This window comes from Xyrauchen texanus, chromosome 28, assembly GCF_025860055.1.
Source record: "Xyrauchen texanus isolate HMW12.3.18 chromosome 28, RBS_HiC_50CHRs, whole genome shotgun sequence".
In the NCBI taxonomy this organism is placed as follows: domain Eukaryota; kingdom Metazoa; phylum Chordata; class Actinopteri; order Cypriniformes; family Catostomidae; genus Xyrauchen; species Xyrauchen texanus.
Window position 1 is genome coordinate 14958893 of NC_068303.1, and position 27677 is coordinate 14986569.

Genomic DNA, 27677 nt, shown 5'->3' on the forward strand with positions numbered 1-27677 from the left:
ATCAGCCAATGTCAAACACATCTCATCACGATTAAATGATGAGAGAATTTTCATTTTTGGGTGAACTATACCTTTAATATTTATTGCATTGTGATTTAAAATTGTGATATATTGTGCTCTATCTAGCTATCTACTGTGGCTGTCTATCTGTTCAGTATATACACTGCATAGCATTTTCATTTTCCCATCCTCATCTCTTCCATCTCCATTAGTCCTTCACGTGGTGTGTGTATGAGGTGTTAGTGGGCCGTTGGTTTGTGCTGATAGAGATAGTAATGATATTATTATACACAACGGTGTCCATATGTTCCACCCCACGAAAGCTCTAATGCAGACATGCTGTCTAATGCAATATGGCAAGAGGACGAGCACAATAAAGGTCAAGATGAATGTCACTCACTATAATTTGCGTTGGCTGAAATGCCATAAAAGTGACTTGAAGGAGTATCATCAGGAGCAGAGGTTAAATCCGCCTCCTCAGGTCCACAACACACCCTGCCAGAGCTCAGCTCCGTCTCCTTCAGCACCAAATATTGTTATTCCACTTAAATTATTTTTCATCTCCTGACTCCTGGCAAATACATGGCATATGAGACTGAATAATTAGCAAGACTACACAGAGACACCCAGGCTACATGGAATTATCAGACGTCATAAATGCATTGTTCAGCACCCTGCCCACAGCCATCACGGGAAAACTGTCACTATTCTAAGACAGCGACGTTACCATGGAATCCCGCTAACGGCTAGAGCGATCGAATATAAAAATAGCATGTAGCTAGAACATGTTATATAACTAAAGCATGTTAGTTTACATGTTAAATGAACTACTAAATGAAGAATAACATCAGCTGCGTGAGCATCTAAAGTAATATATTGATTTTTAACAGTTTGCATATACTGTAGGTGCACGACAGTGACGCCAGACTGCTCCTGTCTGTACATGAGCCCATTATTATCCCATTTGTTACCTCATATTTATACACATATTACACAGAAGGAAAGGCTCCTCATTACCATGGTTAGGTCAGTGTGCTAGTCTTAAATAATAGTAATAATAATAATAATAATAAATGAATGTATTTATGAAAAATAAATACTAGCTGAAACACATCTTGAAACTTTAAACTGCCACTGTTGATGTCTAATAAATTTTACCTTTAGATTATTTCATTTGAAACTGAAATATTTTGTCAAAATATAACAGTTACTTTTACTGTAAAATTCTGAAACAAATTTGTAAAGGTGATGTGTGTAATTATTAATATTTTTAACTATTTTGGTAAAGGGGCCACATCGGGTTTTAAGTAGTGCATGGGGGGGGGCCACATTGTAATGCTTTTGAGATACAATGTTCTGCATTGATTTGGTTTTTGTAACTTTTAAGCCCGGAAATAGTTGTATACTCAATTTTCTGAAGTGTATCTGTGACTAATGGGACTATTCTGCAATTGCCTAAAGTATTATATTGCTCTCAAAGATAGATACTTTTCTATCAGGCATTACAAAACTCAATAAAGGCGGAGATTATAATTTTTTTTCCAACTCTACTTCCCTGTTAATTTGTTATTCAGTTTTACTAATAATAAAAAAAAAACTTTATTGAACGTTTAATGTTTCTTGCAAAGCGGGCGAGTTTACTCTTTTTTTTTTTCTTTACCCGTTTACATGCTAAATGTGGCATGATGCGTTTCTCCTCGATGGTTTTCAACACTCAACAGAATAACACAGGCTGCATGAATATGATAAATAATTACTGCAAGAGTTACATTTACATACAGGTGCGAAGGGACTTCAATGTTTCTAAATTGTACAAATAAAAAATACATTTAGCTACATATTCGTCTCTGGCTTGCAATATTTTCAAACATGTTCCTTTCATACATTTTACGCGGGTGAAATCCGTTGCCTGCCTGTTAACATTCAAGATAAAAAATAATAATAAAATAAGTGAATTGTAAAGTATTTGTCTTTGTTTGAATAACTACTCAACCCTACCTTACACATTAATACTGGAAAAAGAGCCCCATTGGTGTAAAAACGGTAAATAAGGGTTCCCCCTCCCTACAAAAGCCAATTTAACCACTGATCAGGAGGGTTAGCAGAACAGAGGATCCTATGAATGTGTTTTTGGAGGTGTTCAGTGGTAAAATCTCACTGCTTATCCATGGAAATATTCCTGTCCCATTGGGACTCTTCTAATTTCTTGGAGCGATATGGTTGTGTCCTTGAAAAAACGTATTTAACCCCTGTCTGCTGCAGGCGAGTTGTAGCACCCTTGTCTGTGCCTGTGCCTAACAGTTCATTTCCAGAGGCAAGAAACTAATTTGTTTTCTCTTTCTAGTTTAGATTCATAGTAATGGGGTGCAGATGAAGAGATCGCATTTACCGAAGATTGAAACATTGCACAAAAATATTTTGTGGCATCTGCTCAGTGCATTTTAACTAACAAGCAGCAGCATATTTACAGATTCATTCTTTACAGCATTACAGCTGGTTGTATTCTTTTTATTTAGTTTGTCTTTTCTTTTTTATAGCTTAATATAAAAAGAAATAATGGAGCATTAGTACAGTAGTTGGTTGAGGAAAGTGTGATGGATTGGGGCAATATTCTGCTCCCCTCTCCTTTTCCATCTTCTCTCCTCCTCAGCCACTAAAAACGAATGTTCCTTTTTTAGTCGGAATCTGAGCAGAAATTGTCCTGTAGGACTTCTGTCAAAATTACCCCTGTGAGATAATTCTGAAGGTAATCGAAACTGTTCAGTTCTCTTGTGCTCAACGAAACCTCTTCAGATTCTCAATGAAAAGAACAAAAGGAGAAGCAGTTAAAAAGGGAACAGGATAAAAGAAAGAATGGGTTGTGCAGCAAGTTGGCATTTCTTCGTTTATGTTGAAGGATGTTACTTGTCCAAGCAGCTTGCTGACTCATGGGTAGAGGGAAGAGCTGAGTAGTGCTGCTGGCTTCACACTGAGCCTTTGTCCTTGACAGAATTTTCTAGAATCTGGCGAGAGAGACTGAAGTGTTATGGGTCAGTGCACTGCATCACTGCTGTTCTGGCTTTTGATTCACCCTCAGGCTCGGTGAGAGGGGTCAGCAACAATTTGTAAGCACTCAAAAGTGACATGGGTTCTTGTTTTTTCTCTCTCTCTCTTTTGCTCTTACATTTAATTTACATTAAAATGCTTGTTTTCATTTTGTGTCTTCATCAACTTCATTAACTAAAGCCATCTTTTTTCCATACAAGGAAAGTGAATGGTAACTGAGGCTAACATTCTGCTTAACATTTCCTTTTGTGCTCAACATGGGGATTATGAGTATTAGTCATGAGTATTATTTTTTTGGGTTAATGATCCCTTTAATTCTTGATTTCCTCACACTCACCCTCAGCTTCTATTTTCAGTCAGTCCTGTGCTTCTTCTCCTGTCTTGCTCTACTCACCACCATGAGGACATAATATGCATAATATTCATATGTTGCCTGCTGTCCACAGGCGGGTTAGGGTTAGGTTTAGGTTAGGTTAGGTAAGGGTTAAGATCCGAAATCTAGAAAATGTTGCATTTACAAGCAACAAGGCACATCCGATTCAATGTCTGTTTAATATCCTGTCTGTTAAGAGGAATGGCTAAAATAAGTTCATTAATTTAGAAATATAAATGTTGTCAATATATTCAACTTTCTATTCCATTTCTATTGGGAAATAAGTATTGCAGTCACTAAATATTTACTTGGTGATCTCTAAAGATCTCTTGAATTTGTTTTAAATCATTTTACATGATGTTATGGTGCCTTGTAGGATGGTCTGAAACCTGATTCCTTAAAGTTACCTTCAGGCACAAAATGCTGCCTGTGTGTCAGTTTTCGGACACAGCTGAGGCAATTCACATGATGTTATCACTAATTGAAAAGCAATTAATAGTTTTTCGAGATGGCCAATCTGAAATTGGAGAGGCAAACTTCTCAGGAAAGGAATTAAAAACTCTGCAACATTGAAATCCTCAGCAACCAGAGCAGAGTTTGTTTTCCCTTTGCAGCACCTATAAGGACATTTACACTCTTCTTGCTTCTCCATCTCCTGTTATCTTTTCTTAATTTATCCCCTTTCCTTTTCCACCCTCAATCACTGTTTCCATCTATCTATACCATCTCCCCATTTGTCTCTCTCTCTGTCTCCCTTACTCACCTTCTTTGCTCTTTCCCCCCCACCTTCTTTTCCATGCTTTTAATGGCTGGCTTATCAGCACAATATAGGCCCTGGGAATTGCTCCAGTGTTGGAATTCTTGACTGTGTGTATGTGTGCTGTACGGTGTCCTTGGACAGATAAGATAGTAAAGGAGTGGTTGATTTTGCTGTAGTGTTATAAGGAAACGCAGGGGAATAAACATAGTGATGGAGGTTGATGGAAGTTAATTCTCCATGTGTTAAATTAAAAACAAAATATTAGCAACCTTCATTCTAAGCGCAATGCACCACAACCTTGTTGAAGTCACAGTAGTCAGTCCTGCCAAAAGAGTGTGAGATTTTGTCTGTAAGTGTGTGTACATGTAGTAGGCCTGTGCAAAATACTTAATATTTACGGGAATTCATTTTCATTTCTAATGTTTACCAATAACAGTGTTTCATTTCACTGTTTTTGTTATGTTTCCTTGTCTTCAACTAGTGCTGGGCGATATGGCCAAAATTGTTATTTTTCATATTGTTCGATATCGATATTTATCACGATATACATTTACACATTGCACTTTCTTTTTTTTATTTCAAAGTTGACGGAAGAAAAGAAGAAAAAATATTTTAAACAGTCAAAATACTCTCTACAAAACTGCACAGGGGGTCCAGAGATGGCCAAAGCAGTGGGGTCTGTGGGATCTTTTACCAAAATATAAAAATATTTTATATTTTATCAATTGAAAATGAATGTTAAAAGATCATCTGTTTGTTCTGAAGCATAGTGACAGCAGTCCAGTATTTGTTGGAATATTTTTAAATTAAATGAAATATCTTTTTTATATTTCTTTAGATTCAGATACCCAAGTATGGGGGCATAGAAGCCCTTGTGACTGTGGAATGATGCTGAATGGGGGTTCAGGGGTGTCCCGAGAGAAAATCGACCATTCCAAACATCTAATACATTTTAAATTAGAACAGAAATCGATTTGTTTATTATTAAAGGCTCGTAACATGCTGATTAATAAAGATACATTTAGAAGGGAAAACGTTATGGTCTAAAGGGTGCTTTGAAACCACGTTTACTCATGCGGCGCTTCATGTCTACACACATGCAGGGAAAAGAGGCGACGCGTGCGGAGTGGGACAGGGCATAAATGATGCATGTTTGGTGCTAGAGAACAATATTCAAGATTACAGGGCAGAAAGATCAGAGCTGTTGTCCACTTCACTGTTGTTCTGTCGCGCTCTTCATTAGAGATGATGAGAGGGTGCAACAGTTGTCATGAAGTCTTGTGGTGCGGCTGGAATCAATCCGGTGTCCGACGTAACCTAATTATTAGCAAGGCAGCTAGCATTAGCAAGTTCATCATGCTGACCCTACGTTACCACTGGCACATTGTGAGCGAAGCTGAGAGCATTTTCAATTAATTCCTATGAAAGCAGAGCGTCATGCTCGCAAGGTGGATCATAGCATTGGCAGCGGTGTGGAACAAGTTCTCTCATAGCGCTGTTAACACCTTTGGGCGGATTTCGTCCGCCCCAGTGGAAAGCAGCCTGAGAAAGCCGAACTACTTGTGTTTTAGTGACATGCAGTAAATATAAAAAATTCCTCAAAAGCTTATCGTCAGTATCGTGGATTTTCTTTATCGTGATAATTATCGATATGGTTTTACCGCCCAGCCCTACTTGCAACTTATGAGTATGAGAGCATTAAGTCTGAGATGCTTTATTTAGCTAAAAAAGTTCATGTCTAGCATATTCAATGTATTAAATGGTCAATATTGCTATGTAATGTTACGTTGTTGCATATAAAAGAAAATGATTAAATATAATCCTTCTTTGTGTTAATTTAGTAAAAACAGTGTAAAAAGTATTCCTTGATTATTTTTTAAATAGATTTTTGTTGTATTTTACTTCTTGCATCTAATTGGCAACTATGGTTGTTAGATTGAAATGATGGTTCCTCTGTTTGAGAATACAAAACAAAACTCAGAGCAAATACTTTTTCAGAGCAAATGTGTCAATAACATTGATATATATATTGAATACTTCTGTAAATATTGAGATTTATTTTTGCAATGTCACCTTGCCCTAAATTGAATTCACTGATTTCTAGGACAATAATGTGACCAAGACTTTATCAGGGTTTGGTTACTTTAAAAAACTTGGCTAATATAGCCTGCACACTGGAATTTGGGTAGTGTAAAATATTAACAAAGCTAAATGCATATGCTGACTCCTAGTAAGTCTCATACATTATTTATTGAACAGGGTGAAAATGCTTTTCGATTCATTCTGTTCCCACTCCTGCCTATCTCTTTCTATCTCAATATCCTCTACTTGCATATTCCTCTTTCCACTGATCTTTACATTTAGCTCAAAAGACTGAGCTTATATATATTTTTAATTTCTTAATTTTCTAGAAAAACTTGATTAAAGTATGCTAAACTAATGTATTGCCATCACTACTTACTGTAGCCTTTATCTGTACTGTATGGGCCCATGAAATTTAATAGGAAGGATACCTTATATCAAAAACATTTATTCAACAGCCATAGTGACTGCTGTGAATTTGAGACTCCTCTTACAGTATCATACACAACATCATATGCAGTTCACAGCCTCAATGAGTGTTTAAACAAGGGGTCGCAACCTATGGCATTGGCACGCGGAGGGGTAATCACTGGCACGCCTGCAACGGCAAGAGAGGAGACTATTTTATTTATGTGAAATGTACTGGACCTGCATTCCAATGTGCAATATAATCATCATGATCACACAAAGTTTTATGAGCTGAATAGGAGGCTAAACAAAAAGTTCAAATGTGACGAGACTGTAGTACACCCAACAGACTCATGCAGCACATGCAAACCATTTGCGCATCACGAGCCGGCAGCGCTATACGTTCGGTTAATTGTGCGAGTAAATGTGCCCGCTTTGCTTCAGTCAGTCTGAGCGGATGACAGCCTACATTCCGCGTTTCATTTGTTTCTTTTTGCTTTCAGAACAACATGTGATGTTATAAGGAAAACAGCCATTGACCAGGAAAATAAAAAATGGCATTTCATGTCAAAAAGGTTGACGACCCTTGGTTTAAATGTTGATTGATTTGGAGTTTAGAGTGTCTTTTCTTGCTCCCCATGGGTAGCAATATCCTGTTTCATTCACAATATACAGTGCACTGCTTTCTCTCTCAGAGTTTGATTATGTCTTCTATTCATCTTAAAAATAAAGTACAGTTATGAATAATACTATGAGTGTATTGTTTAAATGTAGAAAAGGCAAATCTTATAGCTGTATGACCTAGATTTAGCTGTGATTGAGCTAACTTGAGTTCCCTATCTGCCACTCACTCGACGTTGTGTCGATGAGTTGACACTAGGGGTCGCTCCTGCGGAGCCCAGGCATCTCTGATCTTGAGAATAGACCAATGGAAATTGGCGTGATGCTGCAAACACACATCAGATATATTCTTCGGAGCTGAGCGAGCAAGCCACAAGCTGAATCCCTCTGCATCCATTCATCTCGACACGCTGTTGGATCAATGGCACTTTCCAGCAGTTCTCCCCCTCGCACACTACATTGTGCTGAGCACACACCCCTGGGTGCTTCAGCAGCAGAGAAAAAAGTTAACGGAGTGAATAACTTTGTTTATATATATTTATATACCTTCCTATATACACATATATATATATATATAAAACACACAAAAGTGTATATATTTCTCTAAAAGAGTGGCGCAGGCGGACAGCGTCTTTTTCAAGATGTCTTTCCGTCTGTGTTTATTTCCTGGATGCGGTGGATGTCTTTCCCCGTCTGATGGCATCGCTGCCTCTCATGTCTGGGTGCCACCCACGTGGAGTCAGCATTCGTGGATGGTTCATGTCCTCACTGTTTCCCCTGTGAGCCTACTTGCACAGACATTGTGCAAAGTCAGGGAGGACGGGGAGCAAGTCCTCTTAGTGGCCCCTTATTGGCCCTGCCGAATTTGGTTCTCGGACCTCATGCTTCTCGCTTCTTGGTGTCTGTTTTCTCAGTGGTGTTCTTCCCGAGGTGAAGACCCCCAGAGATGCGCAGTTGGGTAGTGCTTTCCTTTCTGCAGGAAAAGTTTGCAGGTCGGCTGTCCCCCTCCACCTTCGAGCTCCCTTCGAGCCCCTTGAGTCAGCAGAGCTAAAGGCGCTCTCTCCGCTCTACTCCATCAAGAGGGTAGGGGACCTGCATGCGTTCTCTGTCAGTGAACTGTGCCTAGAGTTCAGTCCGGCTTACTCTCACATCATCCTGAGACCCCGACCGGGCTACGTGCCCAAGGTTCCCACGACCCCTTTCAGGGATTGCTGTGTCCGGTGCGCAATCTTCGCATTGTCCCACGGCGCCTCTCTAGCAGACATTTGTAGAGCCGCGGGCTGGGCAACACCTAACACCTTTGCAAGGTTCTATAACCTCAGGGTTGAGCCAGTTTCGTCCTGTGTGTTATCAGGTGACACAAAAAGGTAAGTTCGGGTCAGCTGGCCGGGTGTATCGCTAGCGGCCGTCGAGTCTTCGGAGAGGCTCGTTGCCACAACAGTATGGGCGTCACCAGGCCCCCGTACTGAGGTAAGTGCTCCACATGTGCTGGTTGTCCCAATAGGCAACCCCGTGTGATGTATATTCCGCAAAATGTTTTCCCTGCCGGTAAACCGTGTCTTCCTTGGGCAGAGGGCCCTCTGTCCTTGGTCGCCATGTTTGTAGTAACTCCTCCCCCCTTGGGTAGGATCTACCATGACGCCACTCTGCATGATGTGCTTCCACTCCTAATCGGTAAACCCCCCCCCTTCGGGGCCAGGTGTTGTCTCCGCAGTCTCCTCCTCTTTGGAGGGACACCCCCACAGCTTGGACCATATATTTGTCCCCCAGCTGAACGATTTTGTTCCTTTTTGGGGAGAACAATAGAGAGAAGGCCACGGCTGGGCCAGCCAGTCCTTATACTTCTGAGCAGTTAGCCATTTCCCTAGGTGCTGGGGACCGCTTCATGCATGCCAGTATGCGACGACATGCTGCGCTGGCTACGAGGCACACAGAGGTCTGCCCGTCAGTCCGCGTAACTTTGTTCAGCTCTTGTGGCGTTTTCCATTGGGACCCCTAGTGTCAACTCATCTACACAACGTTGAGTGAGTTACAGATAGGGATCGTCTCGGTTATTGATGTAACCTCCATTCCCTGATGGAAGGAACAAGACGTTGTGTCCCTCCTGCCACAACACTGAACCAACCGCTGAAATGGCCGGGCCTTTGGCTCGGCTCCTCAGTGCGATACCTGATGTGTGTTTGCAGCATCACTCCTTTTATACCCGTATGTCTGGGGGAGTGGCATGCAAATTCCACACGCCAATTTCCATTGGCCTTTTGTGATTTAGTTAATTAAAGGTGGTGTAATTTCTGCACAACTAGTGTCACCAAACAAAATAGTACAAATAATTACTCTTTTCAGACATGTTTCCTAAACACAAAATGCAGAAAGCCCTTTATATAGTATAAACAGAGAATCTACCATCTCTTTTTGTTTCCTCTGTCGTTCTCCTCTGCTCGCTCTCGCCATTATAGCTTCTTGGCTCTTGTATTTTTTGTGGATTAGAGGGTGTACATCATCCTCTGTGAGTGGTGAACAGTAGATCTAAATTTAGCCTGAAGAACAGGGTCATTAATACTCTCTGGCCAATCTCCAGGAATCAATCACACCCACCTACTGGGAGAGAGGGTTATAATGATGCACCAAGCACTTTATGTTTCATTTGAGTCATCCAGTGTTTAAATCTTTTTTTATGAGTTGGCACACAAACATCAAATCAATCAATCAATCAATCAACCAACCAACCAACCAACCAACCAACCAACCAACCAACCAACCAACCAATCAATCAATCAATCAATCAATCAATCAATCAATCAATCTCAATACGATAATATGAATATTGCGATTCTTAATGTTTAATGTATTGAGATGTGCAATTGTGATATATTGCATTATTTTACGTAATTTTTTCTCATTCATCTTCATCTAGATTAATGTAAAAAGATTAACGTGGTAATTTTTCCGTTAATATGACATAAACACTTATATGAAGGGCAGAACTTTTGTAATATGTCCTTCCGGAGTCATTGCACTGATGCACACTTCACAAACGGACACAGCGCCAGAGCACTTTTTCCCAAGATGACCCTACAAGCTTAGCATAAAACAGCATAACGCGGCAGTCCCATTGACATTCTATAGGCAGTACTGTCGTAATACTCTTCCTATGATAGAGCCGAAATTTCATCATGAATCATGAACGCAGCAAATAGCCACAGTCTACCTGGCAGAATAATATTGTGGAGGAGATTTAATGCCCATTGTAATTAATATGCAACCTATGTGGAAACGAGTTCTTTCAATTAGTCAACCTCCCACTTAGACTTTGGGAAATGTTTAATGTTTCTCGAATTGGTGCTATTTTAGTCAATTTATTGTGGATGGCTTTGTTTGGAAAATGTTAATAAAGCATCATATTCTTACATATAGTTTTGTTTTGTTTCCTAAGATGGAAATAAATGCATTTTGACAAGCAAATACTTATACTGTATAGATGCCAAATTCCAGCACTTTCAAAATCTGAGATTAATCGCGATTAACTGCAAAAAATTATGATATTAATCATGATTAAAAAAAATTAGCGACTGACAGCACTAGTTTTATGCAAATCAGCTCTGTAACCTGGTCAGTTCATCTATGCCACATAGTGTGTATCTTTTCCAGCACTGTTGAAATGTCAAGCAAAAAGCATTGCTGTAAGGCTCAACAAATACAGCCCCAAAAAAGAGCTGAAATCATTTGAAAGGAAGCCAGGACTGTGGATAAAAAATCATGTCCATGTATGCAAATTTCCAAGACAGAGCAGCTCTGGAAAAACAGCAAAACATTAGTAGGTGTATTAAAATTAATCATCCCGAGTTGCATGTTAGCTGATTATGGTGTTGTTGCTGAGTAGAGGAAGTTTTAATAGAGCACACCTCTTGTCAAGTGTATCTGCAGAGTGGCTTGTTTGAGAGTGTACGCTCACTGAAGCATGCTCAAGGTAAAGGTATTTTGTTGCAGCGACAGCCACAGTGCTTGCAACTTTAATTGTTTGGGTCCCCAATAAATCAAATGTGCCTTTGTAGTTTATTTATTTAGAAAGCATAACAGACAAATTAATCATTTGTAGGAGCTTGAGAAATATAGAGAGGGATAAAGAGAGAGAGAGAGTGTGCTTGTAATTTATACTCGCAGGTAAAAAAAAAGTTGAAAGCATCATTTGAACTCACCATAGCATGTTAGCTTTGTGGAAATGTGTGTGCATATTCATGTATTTTTGTGTTTGTTCTATTGTCTTGTCTCTGTTAGACTGAAGTATGACTGGACAGTTTTGATATCAGAGCAGCGTAAACGTCACTATTTACCTAGGATGTGTTCTTTCTCTTCTTCCAACTTTTTTCTGTCCCTCCTTCAGCCTACTTCTGACTACTTCCTGTCTTTGATGCAGACAGTGATTGAAGAAACAGCAGTAAATGTTTTTCCTGCCATTTTTATAAAAAAATGAAAAAAATCTCTCTCTCTCGCTCTCTCTCTCTCTCTCTCTCTCTATATATATATAAATATAATTCTTAGCTAAATATTTTTGCTGAAAGGTATTCTGAAATGTCATGTAAACGAGAACGGCTATTTCCTTACGCTGTTTAAGGGATTAAGAGAAAGTTGTTTAATACAGGGTTTCTCAACCTTTTGCCCACTACGACCCACTTTTTTTTAATCCCAGTCATCCATGTCTAGGGCTGCAACTAACGATTATTTTGATAATCAATTAATCTAACGATTATTAGAATAATTATTCAACTATTCACCGATTATTGCAAAGATTAATCAATAGCTCTTATCCGATTATTCAGCTTGTGGCCCGATTTTAAAGGTTGTATTATATGTGCTTACTAACAATAAAGAGAACAAAATCATCTTTTAAAAATACTTCTAAATGACATTCACTGAATTAACAGGAAAAAATCAGTAAAGAAATTCACTGCAAAGTTTTTTCTCTTCTTTAAAATTGTCTAAAAAACTAAATACATTTATTTGAGAAGCAACATATAAGATATTTAGACTTGCTTTAAGAGAATGTATCTTAAATATAAGTATATTTTGTATACAAGTGTATTTTTTCACTTGGTTATAATTTTGCGAGTGCAGTAAATACAAAATATACTTATATTCAAGATCAATTGTCCTTAAGAACACTGTCAGAATTCAGAAGTTTACATACACCTTAGCCGAATACATTAAACTCAGTTTTTCACAATTCTTGACATTTAATCATAGAAAACATTCCCTGTCTTAGGTCAGTTAGGATCACTACTTTTTAAGAATGTGAAATGTCAGAATAATATTAGAGATAATTCTTTATTTTAGCTTTTATTTCTTTCATCACATTCCCAGTGAGTCAGAAGTTTACATACACTTTGATAGTATTTGGTAGCATTGCCTTTAAATTGTTTAACTTGGGTCAAACGATTTTGGTAGCCTTTCACAAGCTTCTCACAATTAGTTGCTGGAATTTTGGACCATTCCTCCAGACAGAACTGGTGTAACTGAGTCAGGTTTTTAAGCCTCCTTTTCTATTGGACTGAGGTCAGGGCTTTGTGATGGCCACTCCAATACCTTAAATTTGTTGTCCTCAAGTCATTTTGATTTTATGCTTGGGGTCATTGTCCATTTGGAAGACCCATTTGCGTCTGAGCTTTAACTTCCTGGTTGATGACTTGAGATATATAATCAACATAATTTTACTCCCTCATGATGCCATCTATCTTGTGAAGTGCACCCGTCCCTCCTGCAGCAAAGCACCCCCACAACATGATGCTGCCACCCCCATGCCTTATGGTTGGAATGGTGTTCTTCAACTTGCAAGCCTCACCCTTTTCCTTCAAATATAGCGATGATCATTATGACCATTTTGTATCAATGTGCCCTTGAAAACTGTAGTCTAGCTTTTTTTTTTTTTTGCGCTTTTGGAGTTGTGGATTCTACCTTGCTGAGAAGCCTTTAATGTTATGTCGATATAGGACTTGTTTTACTGTGTATTTAGATACTTGTCTACCTTCCTCATCCAGCATCTTCACTAGGTCCTTTGCAGTTGTTCTGGGATTGATTTGCACTTTTCGCACCAAACTTAGTTCATCTCTAGGAGACAGAACGCGTCTCCTTCCTGAGCGCTATGATGGCTGTGTGGCACCATGGTGTTTATACTTGCGTACTATTGTTTGTACAGATGAACGTGGTACCTGCAGGCATTTGGAAATTCCTCCACAAGCTCCACAGATTATTTTTTTTCCTGAGGTCTTGGCTGATTACTTTTGATTTTCCCATGATTTCAAGCAAAGAGGCACTGAGTTTGAAGGTAGGCCTTAAAGGGGTCATGACATGAGAAACCAAATTTGCCTTGATCTTTTGGTATATAAGAGGTCTTTGTATCATTAAAACGTCCTGCAAGTTTAATATTTTAAGACGTCCTCCCCATTCTAAACGAATCATTTATTTAATCAAACTCAAAATACAGCTCGTTCTGGATTCATGGTTAGAAGTGACGTGTCGGTTAGAAGTGACGTAACAGCGTTTGCATATGACCGCCTCCAGCGCCAAGACAACTACGCTCATTTCAGTATCGCCGTGCGCTTCACAAGTGTTCAGTCGATGGACAGCGAGCTCTGACAGAGACTACTTGTGCACAGGAAAATTACGATGCCACACAGATGTGCTGTTCCTGGCTGTGGTCAAACAAAACCTCTGAATAAGCAGCCGAAAGATCCAGACGTCAGGGAAAAATGGATGCAGTTTATTTTTTGCGTGACGTTCCAGTCACGGCAGTGTTAACTTAAGCGCTTGTTCTGTACATTTTAAGGATGACTGTTTTGAGAACAAATCTCAATATGATGCTGGCTTTGCCAGAAAACTGTTGCTCAAAGATAAGTCCGTGCCGACTATTCTGGGAACAACGACGACGCTAAACTGTAAGTAATCTATTTTAAACTTTAAACTACTTTTTAAAGCGCAATTTCATTCATTATGAATAATCACAGTGTTTTTACTTAGTTTACTTGCATATTGTTCTGGCTGGGGGCGTCAATAATTGATACATAGGCACTGACGTTAGCCAATCATAACAGTGGGCGTTAACACTGAAGTCTTAAATGGAAACGCCCCCAAAACAGACTGTTTGAATCAGAGGATGAGAAACAGGGTGGGAAAAGGTCATAAATCACTAGATTTTAAAAGTTTTTCTTAAAAAAAAATATATTAATACTATAATTGCACCTAAGGGAACATAATAATACAATAAAAAAAAAACATGTCATGACCCCTTTAATATACATCACCTCCAGGTGCACCTCCAATTGACTCCAATTAGCCTATCAGAATTTTCCAAGCTAGTGTATGTAAACTTCTGACCCACTGGAATTGTAATATAGTCAATTAAAAGTGAAACAATCTGTCTGTAAACAATTGTTGGAAAAAATGACTTGTGTCATGCACAAAGTAGATGTCCTAAACGACTTGCCAAAACTGCTAATATGAAATCTGTGGAGTGGTTAAAAAATTAGTTTTAATGACTTCAAACTAAGTGTATGTAAACTTGTATGTTCAATGCATCACAGAAAACCAAATGTGTATGTTTACAATGCTTAAAAAAACAAATGTACATGCTCAACAAATTTAAGATGTTGTGACAATGCAGCACTGGCTCAGTAGGGCAAGGGACAGTCCCGACAACTGGCCCAAAACTCTCTTACACTGGTCCATCCTTATTATTTAGCCTTGCTAATAATTTATGACAATATTTTAGGGTGCTCATTCCTGTTTTTGAAAAGATTTAGTTGGGGTTTGCTTTATAGCTATGAACTGTCCACAAGGATTTGATTGTGTGTTGTGCTTATTGTGTAGTGAGAGTGGAGGTCAAAGTGTCCTTTGTTTTCCCACCCTTTCTTCCAGATCTTGTTCTTTTAGCTTTCTCTTCTTCTAACTTGCCCTGTGGTCAACATGTTTGTAATGGCAGATAGTTTCTGAAAAAAAAAAAAAGAAAATACAAATAACTTCCAGGCGAAATCTGTTCTGTCATTCGTGCAATGATATAACCCTTCTCTGACCCTCTTTGCCTTCTTTGTGCATTAGCATGGGAAATATCAGGAAATTCTACAATTGTGTTTTCCAGGCCTGGCTAAAAATCTTGTAATACTTGGTCTCAAGCCAAAGTGATGTCTGATTTGTGAGTGAATTGTTCTTTTGAGTCAGTTCTTTTTAAAGAATCAGTTAAAAATGTTCACAAATTGGTCAGAATGATGCATTAGCGAATCATCCTGAATCACAAATTATTGTCATAGAAAAGTCATGGAAATTAATTAGTCAAAAGTGTGGGAACATCAAATTTCCTGTCTGTCTCCCTTTTTTCATGATTTTTTTGCCCCACACCAATTACTCCTGACCTCACCATATCTGTCGACTGCTGCGTTTGCAGTTCGTCATTACATGATGGGGCTCTGATGTCCAAAGCAGGTGGCTATAGGTGTATTAGAGAATGTATGAGGATTCGAGGAGGGTCCTTATTGGCACACACCATTTCCTGCAATATCTTCAATCCCTGTCACCAAAGTGTCTGTGATGAATGGACAAGATGAGCCACTGAATGAGTGAACAGGATTTTTTAGGTGACAGATGAAGGCTGCTCTGTCTGCATTCCACTATAGTTCTACGGCTTTAGAATACAGCCAAAGTAGCATCATTTTGTAAGACACAGTCAGTGTGTTTCTTTGGCAAGGAGTTAGATGCATGCATGTCATTATAGTGTTTTTATTGGTTGTATATTGATGAAAAAAATGAACAGAAAATGCTGATGATATCAGAACGGAGAGTTTATTATTTCTGAGTATTTTTTTATTGTTATTTATAATTACAGCTAATTACAGAGTCTAAAAGTCTGAGATCACTAGTGAAAATGCTTCTATTTTTGTATTTTTCTTTTTATTAATTTTGTAATTTTTTGGTAACAAATCCAGCTAAACAATTTGAGTGAAAAGTTAATAAATAAATATTAATTTTAGTATTTCTTATTATTTGGCATGTTTACCTTTTGCTTTAATCACAGCATGAGCTCAAGCTGGCATGTAGGTTGGGCATTGATGATCCATGTCATCTGAGCAGGATTTGAGATGTTTGAAATTTTTTGTGCTTCAGGAGAAGCAAATAAATATGAACTTTTATATAATGTGGTAACATGGTCAATGTCACAAATTTGCTTCTTTTATCAGTGATTAGGAAAAAGTGCAGAATCTGTAATAATTTTATGTAATTTCTTGGTTTAAACTTAGGGCTGGGAATCACCTGGCACCTCACAATACAATAGGTATTGCAATACACGTCATGATTCGATATGTTGTGATACTTTGATTTTATTTTTTGATTCGATTATGAATCAAGTTCAATTCCAATTTCAATGAATTTTCTCTTGGTGAGCTCATTCAATTCATCTAGATGAAACAGTGTGCCAACTTTGTTGTGTTTAGATGATATGAATACACAAATAGTTTAATATAAATATCGATGCATGGAATCTAAATTATCGATACAATGCCATGAAAAAATCGTGATATATTGATATTTGATTGTATTGACACAGCCCTATTCATCATCCTACAATTGTTTAAATTTACTTATTAAAAGTCCAACAACTTGCTGTTTATTTCCTTGTTAAATTCTATTTTAAATCCCAGATTTACAGTGTAGTCTCAGACTTTTAGTATTAGACAGTAGCTGAGTTCCTAGATCTTTTCCCCTTATTTTCAGATATTAAATATTGAATTTCTGTATTGTTTCTCTCTTGGTCATGCCTCTTTTCTTTACTCTCCAACTCTCTATGTCCTTTGTGTTAAACTATAAACAAACACTGTCCCTCTCTTAATACTCTGATGCAAATCTCAGACAGGTTCATGTTTTTGTTATACACCCTAGAGTAAAACTTCATGCATAAATTTTTTGTGCATTCTTGTTTACTCCTGTGTGCATCCTTGTTTTTTTGCCAACTCCAGCGATCAATTGTTTATTCTGTTTTAGTTTAGTTGTACTTCCCTCCTTCTCTTCACCACTCTTGTTTAATATTTCCATTTCCCGGTTTCTCTCTCTTTGCTGTAGAAATATGAGCGTGTGCTGTTCCCAAATTCCTGGTGGGGGTTATCATCAAATTACAAACACACAGACACACACACAGACCCCCCCCCCCCCAATAATTCACCCAACAAGCCTTGAAACAACTTACTGAGGCTGTTCACACTGAAATATATATATATTTTGTGTCCATCTGTGATATTTTTCAAAAGTTTTTCTACGTAAACATACACTAGATGGACGTCTTTGACCATCACTGTTTTATCAGCATCTCGTGCAGGAGCGCCATGTTTTTTAGACTGTGATAAGTTAAAACAAAATTAAACGTAAAAAATATGCATCTCGAGACTGTTCTATTCATTGCGCTGCATTTAGTTTTTTTTAGCACGGCCCCTCACACAGTGCCATGTAATTAATAATCAGACATTTTTAAGCCTTTAATAAGAAGAACTTTGTAGTCTGCATTGTATTATTTTTTTCACATCTCCACTTACATACCTGCTTTAGACATTTGTGGGAATAGAGCAATGTCAACAGAGCATACATGAGGAACAAAATGTCTTATTTGTGGCAAAGGGTTCTATTAATTATCTGTAATCGATCCCTCTCATTGACTCATTGTGAGATTTTGTAATCAAGAGATCAATTGTGGGTCAAATTCTGCTGATATGGAGTGATTAAAAAAAGCGGTTTTCAGTTTTAGATGGATGGATAGCCGGAGGTGTGACATTGGAAAATGTTGTTCAAACGATAATATACATGAAGTGAGATGTTCTCCTTCATTACCAAATTCGGATAGTAGATTTGACAGTGACTGACAGATTTCATTGTCAGCACTCATGCCAGAGATTGCTATGGTAATTAACTTGTATGTTGTCCACAGAGAATGAACAATGACATTTTACCGGAACAGTGGCTTATTTCGGTCTTCCTCACACAATGCTATTGCATGACTTGTTGTCTTTATTAGAGTGGCATTAGATCATATGGACCACTTTTATGATGATTTTATGGTGCTTTTTGACATTTTGGAGCTTGACAGCTCCAGTCCTTATTCACTTTTATTATCTGAGTGGCCAGGGCCAGGATATTCTTCAAAAATTCACATTTTGTGGAAGAAAGAAAGTCATGTAGGTTTGGGACAACACAAGGGTAAGTAACACCCTACCTACACTGGACGTGAGCGTTGTGTCACGTCAAAAGCATAACTTTTCCATTCTTATCTGTGATGTCCATGTCCAAATGTCCATTGCTACACGTCACGTAGCACCGGCAGTAAACTAATGCCCTGTTATATTGCTGATGCACTGCAGATCTACTCTAGCCACTTTATTTCTTAAGCTCACAGCTGATTGGTCCGTGCTGTCTATGCATAATTTTAGAATATTCACTTCGACTCTTTCCGTGTAGACAGCCTCAAGCCGTTGCATTGCGTCGCATCATGTTATATCAATGAAAACTTATGGTGTAGACAGGGTGTAAATAATGACAGAAATTTTATTTTTGAGTGAACTTTTCCTTTAAGTGGCATGTTTTTAGAATGTGTTTTGTTTTTTAGGTTGGATGGTGACCCAAACTGCCACAGTCTTGCTAGTCTCACTGTTCTTAAGTTGGTTTCTTTGACTCAGAAATATTTCAGATTTGGCCGACCCGGTGTGGAGTGGTACTGTCAGCACGAGAGTGGATCAGCCGTCATCCAGCTACAGTTTCTCATAAATGAGGTGAGCCTTTCTCTTTTTTGTTTCTCTTTCTGTGTCCTACTCAACACCATGCTAAGAGCCGATTTCTCCCTGAGCTCCGAGAGGCAGTTTAAATAATCCATAATGAAGCCTCTAGAGGTTTAGATGATCCCTTAACCCCGAGCCTTTGCTGCCATAAACCCTCTTGTCCTCCAAAGTGGCCCTGGAGGGACCCTACAGAGAAAACTGATATTACCATTTCCTCCCTAGAGTGTTGCAAATAGCCAAGACCACAGGAATCTCTTACACTAAGCTGTCTTGTTGATCGCACTTCTTAGTGTCAAGACGATTAGTACAATCTGCATGCACTAGAAACTTTGGCTATTTAGAGAAGAGTTTCTTCTTGAATTTATTTTAAATGCTTGTTTTTAACATTGTTTGATTTGGTTGGGGTAGCACATTAGAACACTTAACACAAAATTAAAGTCAGCAAATTCTAGCTGTGCACACTTCAAAAATGGCTTTTATAAAGTAAGAAATAAAATAAATGTACTGAGGTTTTTTAAGTAAAAAAATGGAGAGAAAAAAAATGTTAGAAGCAAATATAAATGATACATTATACAAATATATACCCTGTCACAATGGCAATGACACAGTTTTAGTTTGCACTTATGCTGCATTTTTTCTTTGGTACTAGGGTCTGAAGTAGGCCAGAGGTGGCTTTTTAATATGCCTTTTGTGAGGCATTGTGTCTTTACACAGAATTTGGTGGAGGTAAAGAGCTTACTCAGAGCAGCCTTCTCTCAGCTGTGTACAGTAAAGATGCATTGGATAGTTCAACCTAACATGAAAATTCTCCCCCTCATGCTATGCCAGATGTGTATGACTTTCTTTCTGTACAGAGCTGAAATATTCTTCTAAAAATCTTTGTTTGTGGTCATCTGGTAAGGCATGAGGGTGAGAAAATGTTTATTTTTGGGTGAACTATCACTTTAAGATAATGATTAAGGATAGAATTGTTTGCAGTATGATTGTGTGATAGATTGCAGTATACTAGATTGTTATGTCATGGTTTCTTCAGCTTTTCATGAAAGCTGAGACGTTATTTTGAGTTCCCCCACACATTCATTAGGGCTTGTTCATGTGTCTGATTTACTGTCAGTACAGATAGATGTGTATGTGTTTATGTGTGACTCAGCACACCAAACAGAGCCTGTACACACCTGGGAGAAAGCACAGACACTGTCTGTTTTATATTCAGCCTCTATTACCAGGAAAGGCAGTGTCTGTGTATGCTTGGGCTGAATCTGCCAGTTCCTAGATGCAAAGGAGGTATTTTGTGCTAGCATTCCTCCTCCTTCCCTCTGTCTGTCCCACCCACACTGTATCTCTTTTGATTTATTTTTCCACTCAGTTCTGTCTCTCACACGCACATATATACAGTATAAATCTACCACCCACCACTGTATCTATAATCTTCCCATCCTACAGAAATGCTGCAGAATCTATCGGTTATCTGTGCTGGAGTATGTTATTTGTGTGCATGTCTATAACTTTTTCTCTCTAGGCCTGTTTAAACCTTGTATTGATATCTGTTCCAAATGATAAAACACACACATAACACTGGTTTAATGTGTGTTGATAAAGCGTAAATGGGGGAAAATCATGCACCCTTTCTTTCAAATATACTTGAATTTTAATAACTTAATTTTTGTCATTTTATGTGTATGTCAGGCATACTTAAGAATTTTTGTGCAAGTATTGTACATGTAGGCATTTTTCTATTTTCTTTAAAAGCCATGCATAACTGGTAAAGTTTAAAATGTAGGGAGCCCTTCACTTTTGTTTGGATTAGTGTTTGCACTACAGATGCGATGTGGTCACATGCGTTCGAAATGCACAATGAATACCTATGGTAATGTGGTTTGAGTGATTTGGATCACAAACATTTTTTAGATCCTGTATTTAGTGCTGTCCAATTATGATCAGATCACCTAAATATTATCTTAATATTATGTCTAAATGCAGTTTATCTTTATTTCTGTGTTGTAGGGGGCGCTGGTTAGTGCTTTGGCTGATGACAGTGTTCACCTATGGAATTTACGACAGAAGAGACCAGCTGTGCTGCACTCACTCAAGTTCAACAAGGAGAGGTCAGCCATGGTCACTTAATCTACACTTGTTCTGAGCTTGTGTGTGCATGTAGGCAACTCATCAGTGTAAGCAAAACATGACCTTGTGTGTGTGTGGCAGATCAGAGTTGGTCTTGGGTCTGTGGGCACACAGCCACAGCTGATACCACTGTTTCTCTCACTCTCTTATCTTTCCAGTTGACTTCCTCTTTCTCTCTCACTATTGGTACCCAGGTGCAGCCCAGAACACACCAGTCATTTATCTGTTGCTTGTAAAGGGATGCATTCAACATGTTGAGTCACAATGTTTGCAAACACCGTGATCGTTTTAAAGTCTGCTCTTTAAAGTTTGTGTCAAGTAAACAAAAGTAATCTAAAGACCACTGTGTTCTTTTGGGCTTGTGAACGTCCCCTGTGTGTACATCTCCTTAGTATTTTGCACATGTCAAGTTAAAAAACTTTCTAGTTCTAGTTTGTTCTTTTGGGCCCAGTCTATCTGTTTGAACACAAGGACTTGTCTGTTGTGTACACCCCCTCACTCTTTTGTGTCTGCTTGCTCTGGCTGTTGTTTGCTCTGAATGCAAACTGAATTGACGGCATAAATGTAGCACTGGCCGAATACGCAAATTATGGTTGAATGACCAAATACAGGGCTGGGCCATCCTCATTGTGGAGCCTTGACATTTATATATATATGTATTATATATATTTATATATATTTGGATGACACTTTCATCCAAAATGACTTTTGAAATGGAGACTGTGACAACATACGTTTTTCATTGGAAACAGTGAGTTCTGAAATGTATGGCATGTGTACATAGTACCTGTGTTCTGCAATATGTCCACTTTAAAAGTGTAAAAAAAGGTGGTAATTATTAAAAATGGGATCCTCAAAAGAGATGTGTTCAGACTAAGAATACTTAAATCAGCATTGTAGCACTGTGGCAAGAATTGAAGCACGTTTGAGATCTTCAATCACACTCATAGCTTTAGATCAGTGCAGGAACGTTTTAACTTTCTGATTTGAACCAGCCCATCACTTATAATCTGCACTGCTTCTGTTGATGAGAGTGACAACTAGCCAACAGCAGCTTTAAGGGTTGAACAAGTTCTTGTTTTTTTGTGTGCTCAGAATCAAAAGGCAGGGGTCATATGTATGGTCACTAATGTGTGTGTGTGTGTGTGTGTGCCTGACATTTTTAAAGTGTCTCCCTCCATGATTTGACTTGACCCCCAAAAAGCAATGGGACAGCTAAAGCCCCTGAGTGCCAATGAAGTCTTTTTGTAATGTTATTAAAATTCAGCTACTTATTAAAGATCACAAACATCAAGGATGTACTATTCTAGTGGTTGAACTACAGTACTTGTATTATTCTTTACTGTGCATTAATTGTTCTGCTTGTATTGTTCTCATTTATGCAACATTTAGTTCCAGTTTGTAAGTTTAACTGGCCAAGTGGTGTTCCAAGAGAGCTGATATATTGCATATCACTTCTCTTGTCTGTGTTCATGGTGTTCAAGACAAGCCGTCAGCCTGTGTTTTACTTGGCATCACACAACGGTTAGTCCTGTTATGTTTTCAATTTGAACTATTTCCATTAGTGGAGCAAAAATTTACAAAATAACTTGCCATATTGTGTCTAAAATGTAACTTACTAAAGCAATATTCAGAGGTGGGTAGAAAATCCCAAAAACAAAAAAAATGTATAATGGAAATTGTCATCATTCACCACATTGATGTTCCAAACCCATATTACTTCTTTATTCTTTCTCTGCATGAAATTAAAGGGATAGTTCACCAAAAAACTTGAATGGTTTGAACTTTGAAGCTCCAAAAAGCACATAGAGGCACTCTAAGCACAAATAAGCACAAATAATTGAATCATCAAAAACACAAGAAGAATGTGAAAGTGGAGATTTATTGTAAAAAAGGATTTAAATATTGAGCTGTTTCTCACCCACACTTATCATATCCCTTAGACATAGATTGACTTTATTGCTTCCTTTATGTGCTTTCTGAGCTTCAAAATGTTGGTACCCATTCACTTGTATTCTAGTATATACTAACAGAACTGAGATATTCTTCTAAAAATCTTTGTGTTCAGCAGAAGAAAAAAACAAACATCTGGGATGGTATGAGGGTGAGTATATGATGTGAGAATTTTCAACTTTGGAAAAATTATTGCTGTAAGGAGATGTTAGATAGAATGCTAGAGAGTAGCATGAGAGTCCACATACTGTGAGTCTCCACGGTATCATGCACAACGAGCCATGTGATAAGATGTGCAGATTGAATGTCTCAGAAAAGGAGGCAACTGAGACTTGTCCACAGCCACCCAGATTGAGGTGAGTAACTGCACCACCATGAGAACCTAGTAAGTAGTGGGAATTGGGCATTCCAAATTGGGAGAAAAGTGAAAAAATGAATATGTAAAAAAAAAAAAAAAAAAAACATTATACAATGAAGCAAGATTATGCTTTATTCATGACTTCTGTCTTTATTTGACAGCTTTTTACATCCTGCGTGAATTTACAGTAGTTCGGTGACGATCCAGCATTGTCATTGTTGAAAGAATTTAGTTAATTAGTTATTTACACTAAGGGCAAATTGCACCTTTGCTTTTGTTTGGAAGCATGTTGTCCATAAGACAAAGCCGCCCACATCTGTCAAAGGCTGTTCACTCGCCAACCTTGCACGTGCAGAAATGCTTACAATCACGATAGACAGGGCAAAACATTTGCTCTTAATGACAAAACAAATGTCATCAGAAATTTATTTAAGAGTAAAAAGTACCCATAAAACATACTCTTAAAAGTATTTTTCCCCCCAAAAAAATTACTCAAGTAAATGTAACAGAGTAAATGTAGCTTGTTACTACCCACCTCTGGCAATATCACACAAGCAGAAGTGCTGTTTGTGGCCTCGTACCTATGACTGAATCACAGCTGTGCTAATAGATAGAAAATACATCACAATTTCGACTGAGATATTGCTTTTATACAACATTTCAATTGACAAGTAAATATACAAGTTGGAACAAACTGGACTGGAGAAAAAACCCTATTGTGTGTGGAACTACTTTCTTATATCACAGGATATGCTGTTGCAAGTTCAAAAGATGTAGCCAAGCCTCATTTACTAAAAACCACACTTTAGAACTACAGTAGTAATGACAGCTTGAGATGTTTCTAGCAAGTTATTGGAGAATCAAAGAAATTTGTGTGTGTATGAGGAGAGAGAGAGAGAGAGAGAGAGAGAGAGAGAGACTGAGCATGTGATAACCTTGCAGTGATAAACAGTAATGCTGCAGCTGTAAATTTAACTCTATTCCTCAGCCTAAGAGTATTAGAATTATACTAAGAGTATTTCACTTATGTTCAAGTGTTTTGTTGTTGGAGAGAAAACATGGAATACATTCTTGTATATTTCTTGAGATCTGCTGTGATCAGCAGTAATGCTGAAGGTGTTAGTTTTTATGTTTATGAGATGAATAGCCTGAGGGAAAAAAAACTGTTCCTGTGCCTGATGGTTCTGGTGCTCAGAGCTCTGAAGCGCCGACCAGAAGGCAACAGTTCAAAAAGGTAGTGGGCTGGGTGAGTGGGATCCAGAGTGATTTTTACAGCCTTTTTCCTCAATCTGGAAGTGTATAGTTCTTGAAGGGGGGGCAACCAATAATCCTCTCAGCAGTCCGAACTGTCCTCTGTAGTCTTCTGATGTCTGATTTCGTAGCTGCACCAAACCAGACAGTTATTGAAGTGCAGAGGACAGACTCAATGACTGCTGAGTAGAACTATATCAACAGCGCCTGTGGCAGGTTGAACTTCCTCAGCTGGTGAAGAGCTTCCTCTGCTGGGCCTTTTTCACAATGGAGTCAATGTGTGTCTCCCACTTCAGGTCCTATGAGATAGTAGTGCCTAGGAACCTGAATGACTCCACTGCTGCCACAGTGCTGTTTAGAATGGTGAGGGGGGACAATGTTGGGGTGTTCCTCCTAAAGTCCACAATCATCTCCACCGTTTTGAGTGTGTTAAGCTCCAGGTTGTTATGATTGCACCAGTGAGCCAGTCGTTCAACCTCCTTTCTGTATGCAGCGGTGTCATCTGCAAACTTCAGGAGCTTGACAGAGGGGTCCTTGATGGTGCAGTCATTGGTGTAGAAGGAGAAGAGTAGTGGGGAGAGCACACATCCCTGGGGGGCACCAGTGCTGATTATACAGGTGCTGGAAGTGAATTTCCCCTGTCTCACAAGCTGCTGCCTGTCCTTCAGAAAGCTGGTAATCCACTGACAGGTAGACATGGGAACAGGGAGTTGGTTTAACATAGTCCGGAGAATAGCTGTGATGATTTTGTTGAAAGCCGAGCTGAAGTCCACAAAAAGGACCTTTGCATATGTCCCCGGTCTGTCCAGATGTTGTAGCATATGATGCAAGCCCATATTGACTGCATCATCCACAGACCTGTTTGCACGCTAAGGAAATTGAAGGGGATCTAGAAAGTGTGCAGTGATGTCCTTCAGGTGGGCCAAACCAGTCCCTCAGGGCGACAGGTCTGTAGTCATTAAGTCCTGTGATTTTTGTTTTCTTGGGGACAGGGATAATAATTGAGCATTTGAAGCAGCATGGGACTTCACACTGCTCCAGTGATCTATTGAAGATCTGTGTGAAGATGGGGCCCAGTTAGTTAGCACAGGATCAAAGGTACGCTGGTGAGACGTCATCTGGGTCTGAAGCCTTCCACCTCTTTTGCTTCTGAAAGACACGGCACACATCATCTTCACAGATCTTGAGTGCAGGTTGAGTAGCAGGAGGGGGGTTGCAGGAGGTGTTAATGTTTGTGTGAAGTGAAGGTCAGAGTGGGTGTGGGGTGTGAGTTTGGGCCTTTCAGATCTGCAGTAGAACACATTCAGGTCGTCAGCCAGTCGTTGGTCCACCACAATACAATTCCAGATGACTTCAAAGAAATATGTGCACTGACTGAAACAATTTGTCATCGTCAGCTCAACTCATAGCACATAAGACGCTCTTTTGTCATCACCTGCTGGCTCAAATCTTTAATGTCACAGAGATGAATGAAAATTAACACATCTAACTGCTCTTACATGTGTGGAACACCACCAACACAAGCGGAGTGATACAAAGCTTCCTAGTGGTCATGGTGTACTATCAGCACTCTTGGAACAGCTCTCGTCCGATCACATTCGAGGACCAAAACAAACAGTTGTATAATCTATATTAACTTCTTGTTTATAAAACTGTTGTTTAAAAGTACTATCACATTCACAATTATGATGTTGAACTGAATATCAGCTTGACTGCATTTGTGATATTGCTTAATTCTAGGTTGCTTTGTTTATATGCCTTTGCTACATGAATAAATAAAAGCCAGAATACTGTATACAACCATTATCTATAAAGTAATCACCTTTATTAGGATCAAGCATCAACCCACAAACACTTTCTGTGTTTTTAAAGCATGTTTTTCTTGGTAAATGTTTTTTGAAAGGAACATAGTTCAACCTATACTGTCAAGATGCCATGACCATCACATGGGCTGACATTCTGACAGGAAGCTGTCTGAATATGTTACAACAACCAGAGAAGGATGAGAGAGGAACAGCCTGTTAAAGAACGCCCTAGTCTGACTAGACGTCAAAAGTACCCCTTAAAAATGTTCTCTAGATTAATTCTGGAGAAAGCAGAGAGATGCTATTACAGCATGACTAAAATGCTTTTAAATTGCTTTTGCTTCACATAAAAGGATAGTTTACCTATGAAAGTTTTGTCATCATTTACTGTCACTCATGTTGTTCCAAACCCATATGACTTTCTTTCTTACATGGAACACAAAAGATTATTTTTACAACCATGTGTAAATCGTGCGTAAGTCATCTGAATGTGTTATGTTCTTTCAGACAAACGGTCATGACTACGTTTTGAGAGAAGTGAAATTAAATAAGTAATGAAAAAATTATAATGTAAATGTGTAACATTAATAACGTATGGTCAATGCTAATGCTGTTAAATCCATAAATAAACACATCATGGGCATGTGCGTACACAGTACAACAGGGAAAAATAGAAATATCTTAAAGGGCACCTATTATGGCATTTAAAATGTTCCTAATATTGTTTTGGGAGTCCCCAACAACAGTTTTACATGCATGCAATGACAAAAAACACTTTTGTTGTCTTATAATATGCATTTATGTTTACCTGATTTGCTCACCGACTCCCAAATGATTCGTTCAACGACTCATTTTTCCAAACCCCTCCTTTGCGTGACGCTAATCTGAGGTGATTGGTCAGATGACCCAGTCAGTTGTGATTGGTATATTCTGTGCAGAGTTTGTCGGAAACGATACGCCCATCACCGCTTTGTAGTAAAAAAATCAAAATCAGAGAAGGAATTTGAGTTGAATTATGTTAGCGATCATAGCCCAAAGTTCGGTGGTAAACACCCAATCAGTTATTGTTTGCGTTAGCCCAACGCATAAACATATT

At 38.6% G+C, this 27677-nt stretch overlaps 1 protein-coding gene across 1 annotated transcript in view; it reads left to right on the top strand.

Moving 5' to 3' along the window:
* LOC127622132 (syntaxin-binding protein 5-like) overlaps nucleotides 1-27677 on the top strand; it is a 124627-nt gene that overhangs the window by 26517 nt on the left and 70433 nt on the right. Inside the window, exons 3-4 of the mRNA XM_052096082.1 lie at nucleotides 19003-19084; nucleotides 21095-21195. Coding sequence (XP_051952042.1) covers nucleotides 19003-19084; nucleotides 21095-21195 — 183 coding nt within the window. The remainder of the gene's footprint in view (nucleotides 1-19002; nucleotides 19085-21094; nucleotides 21196-27677) is intronic.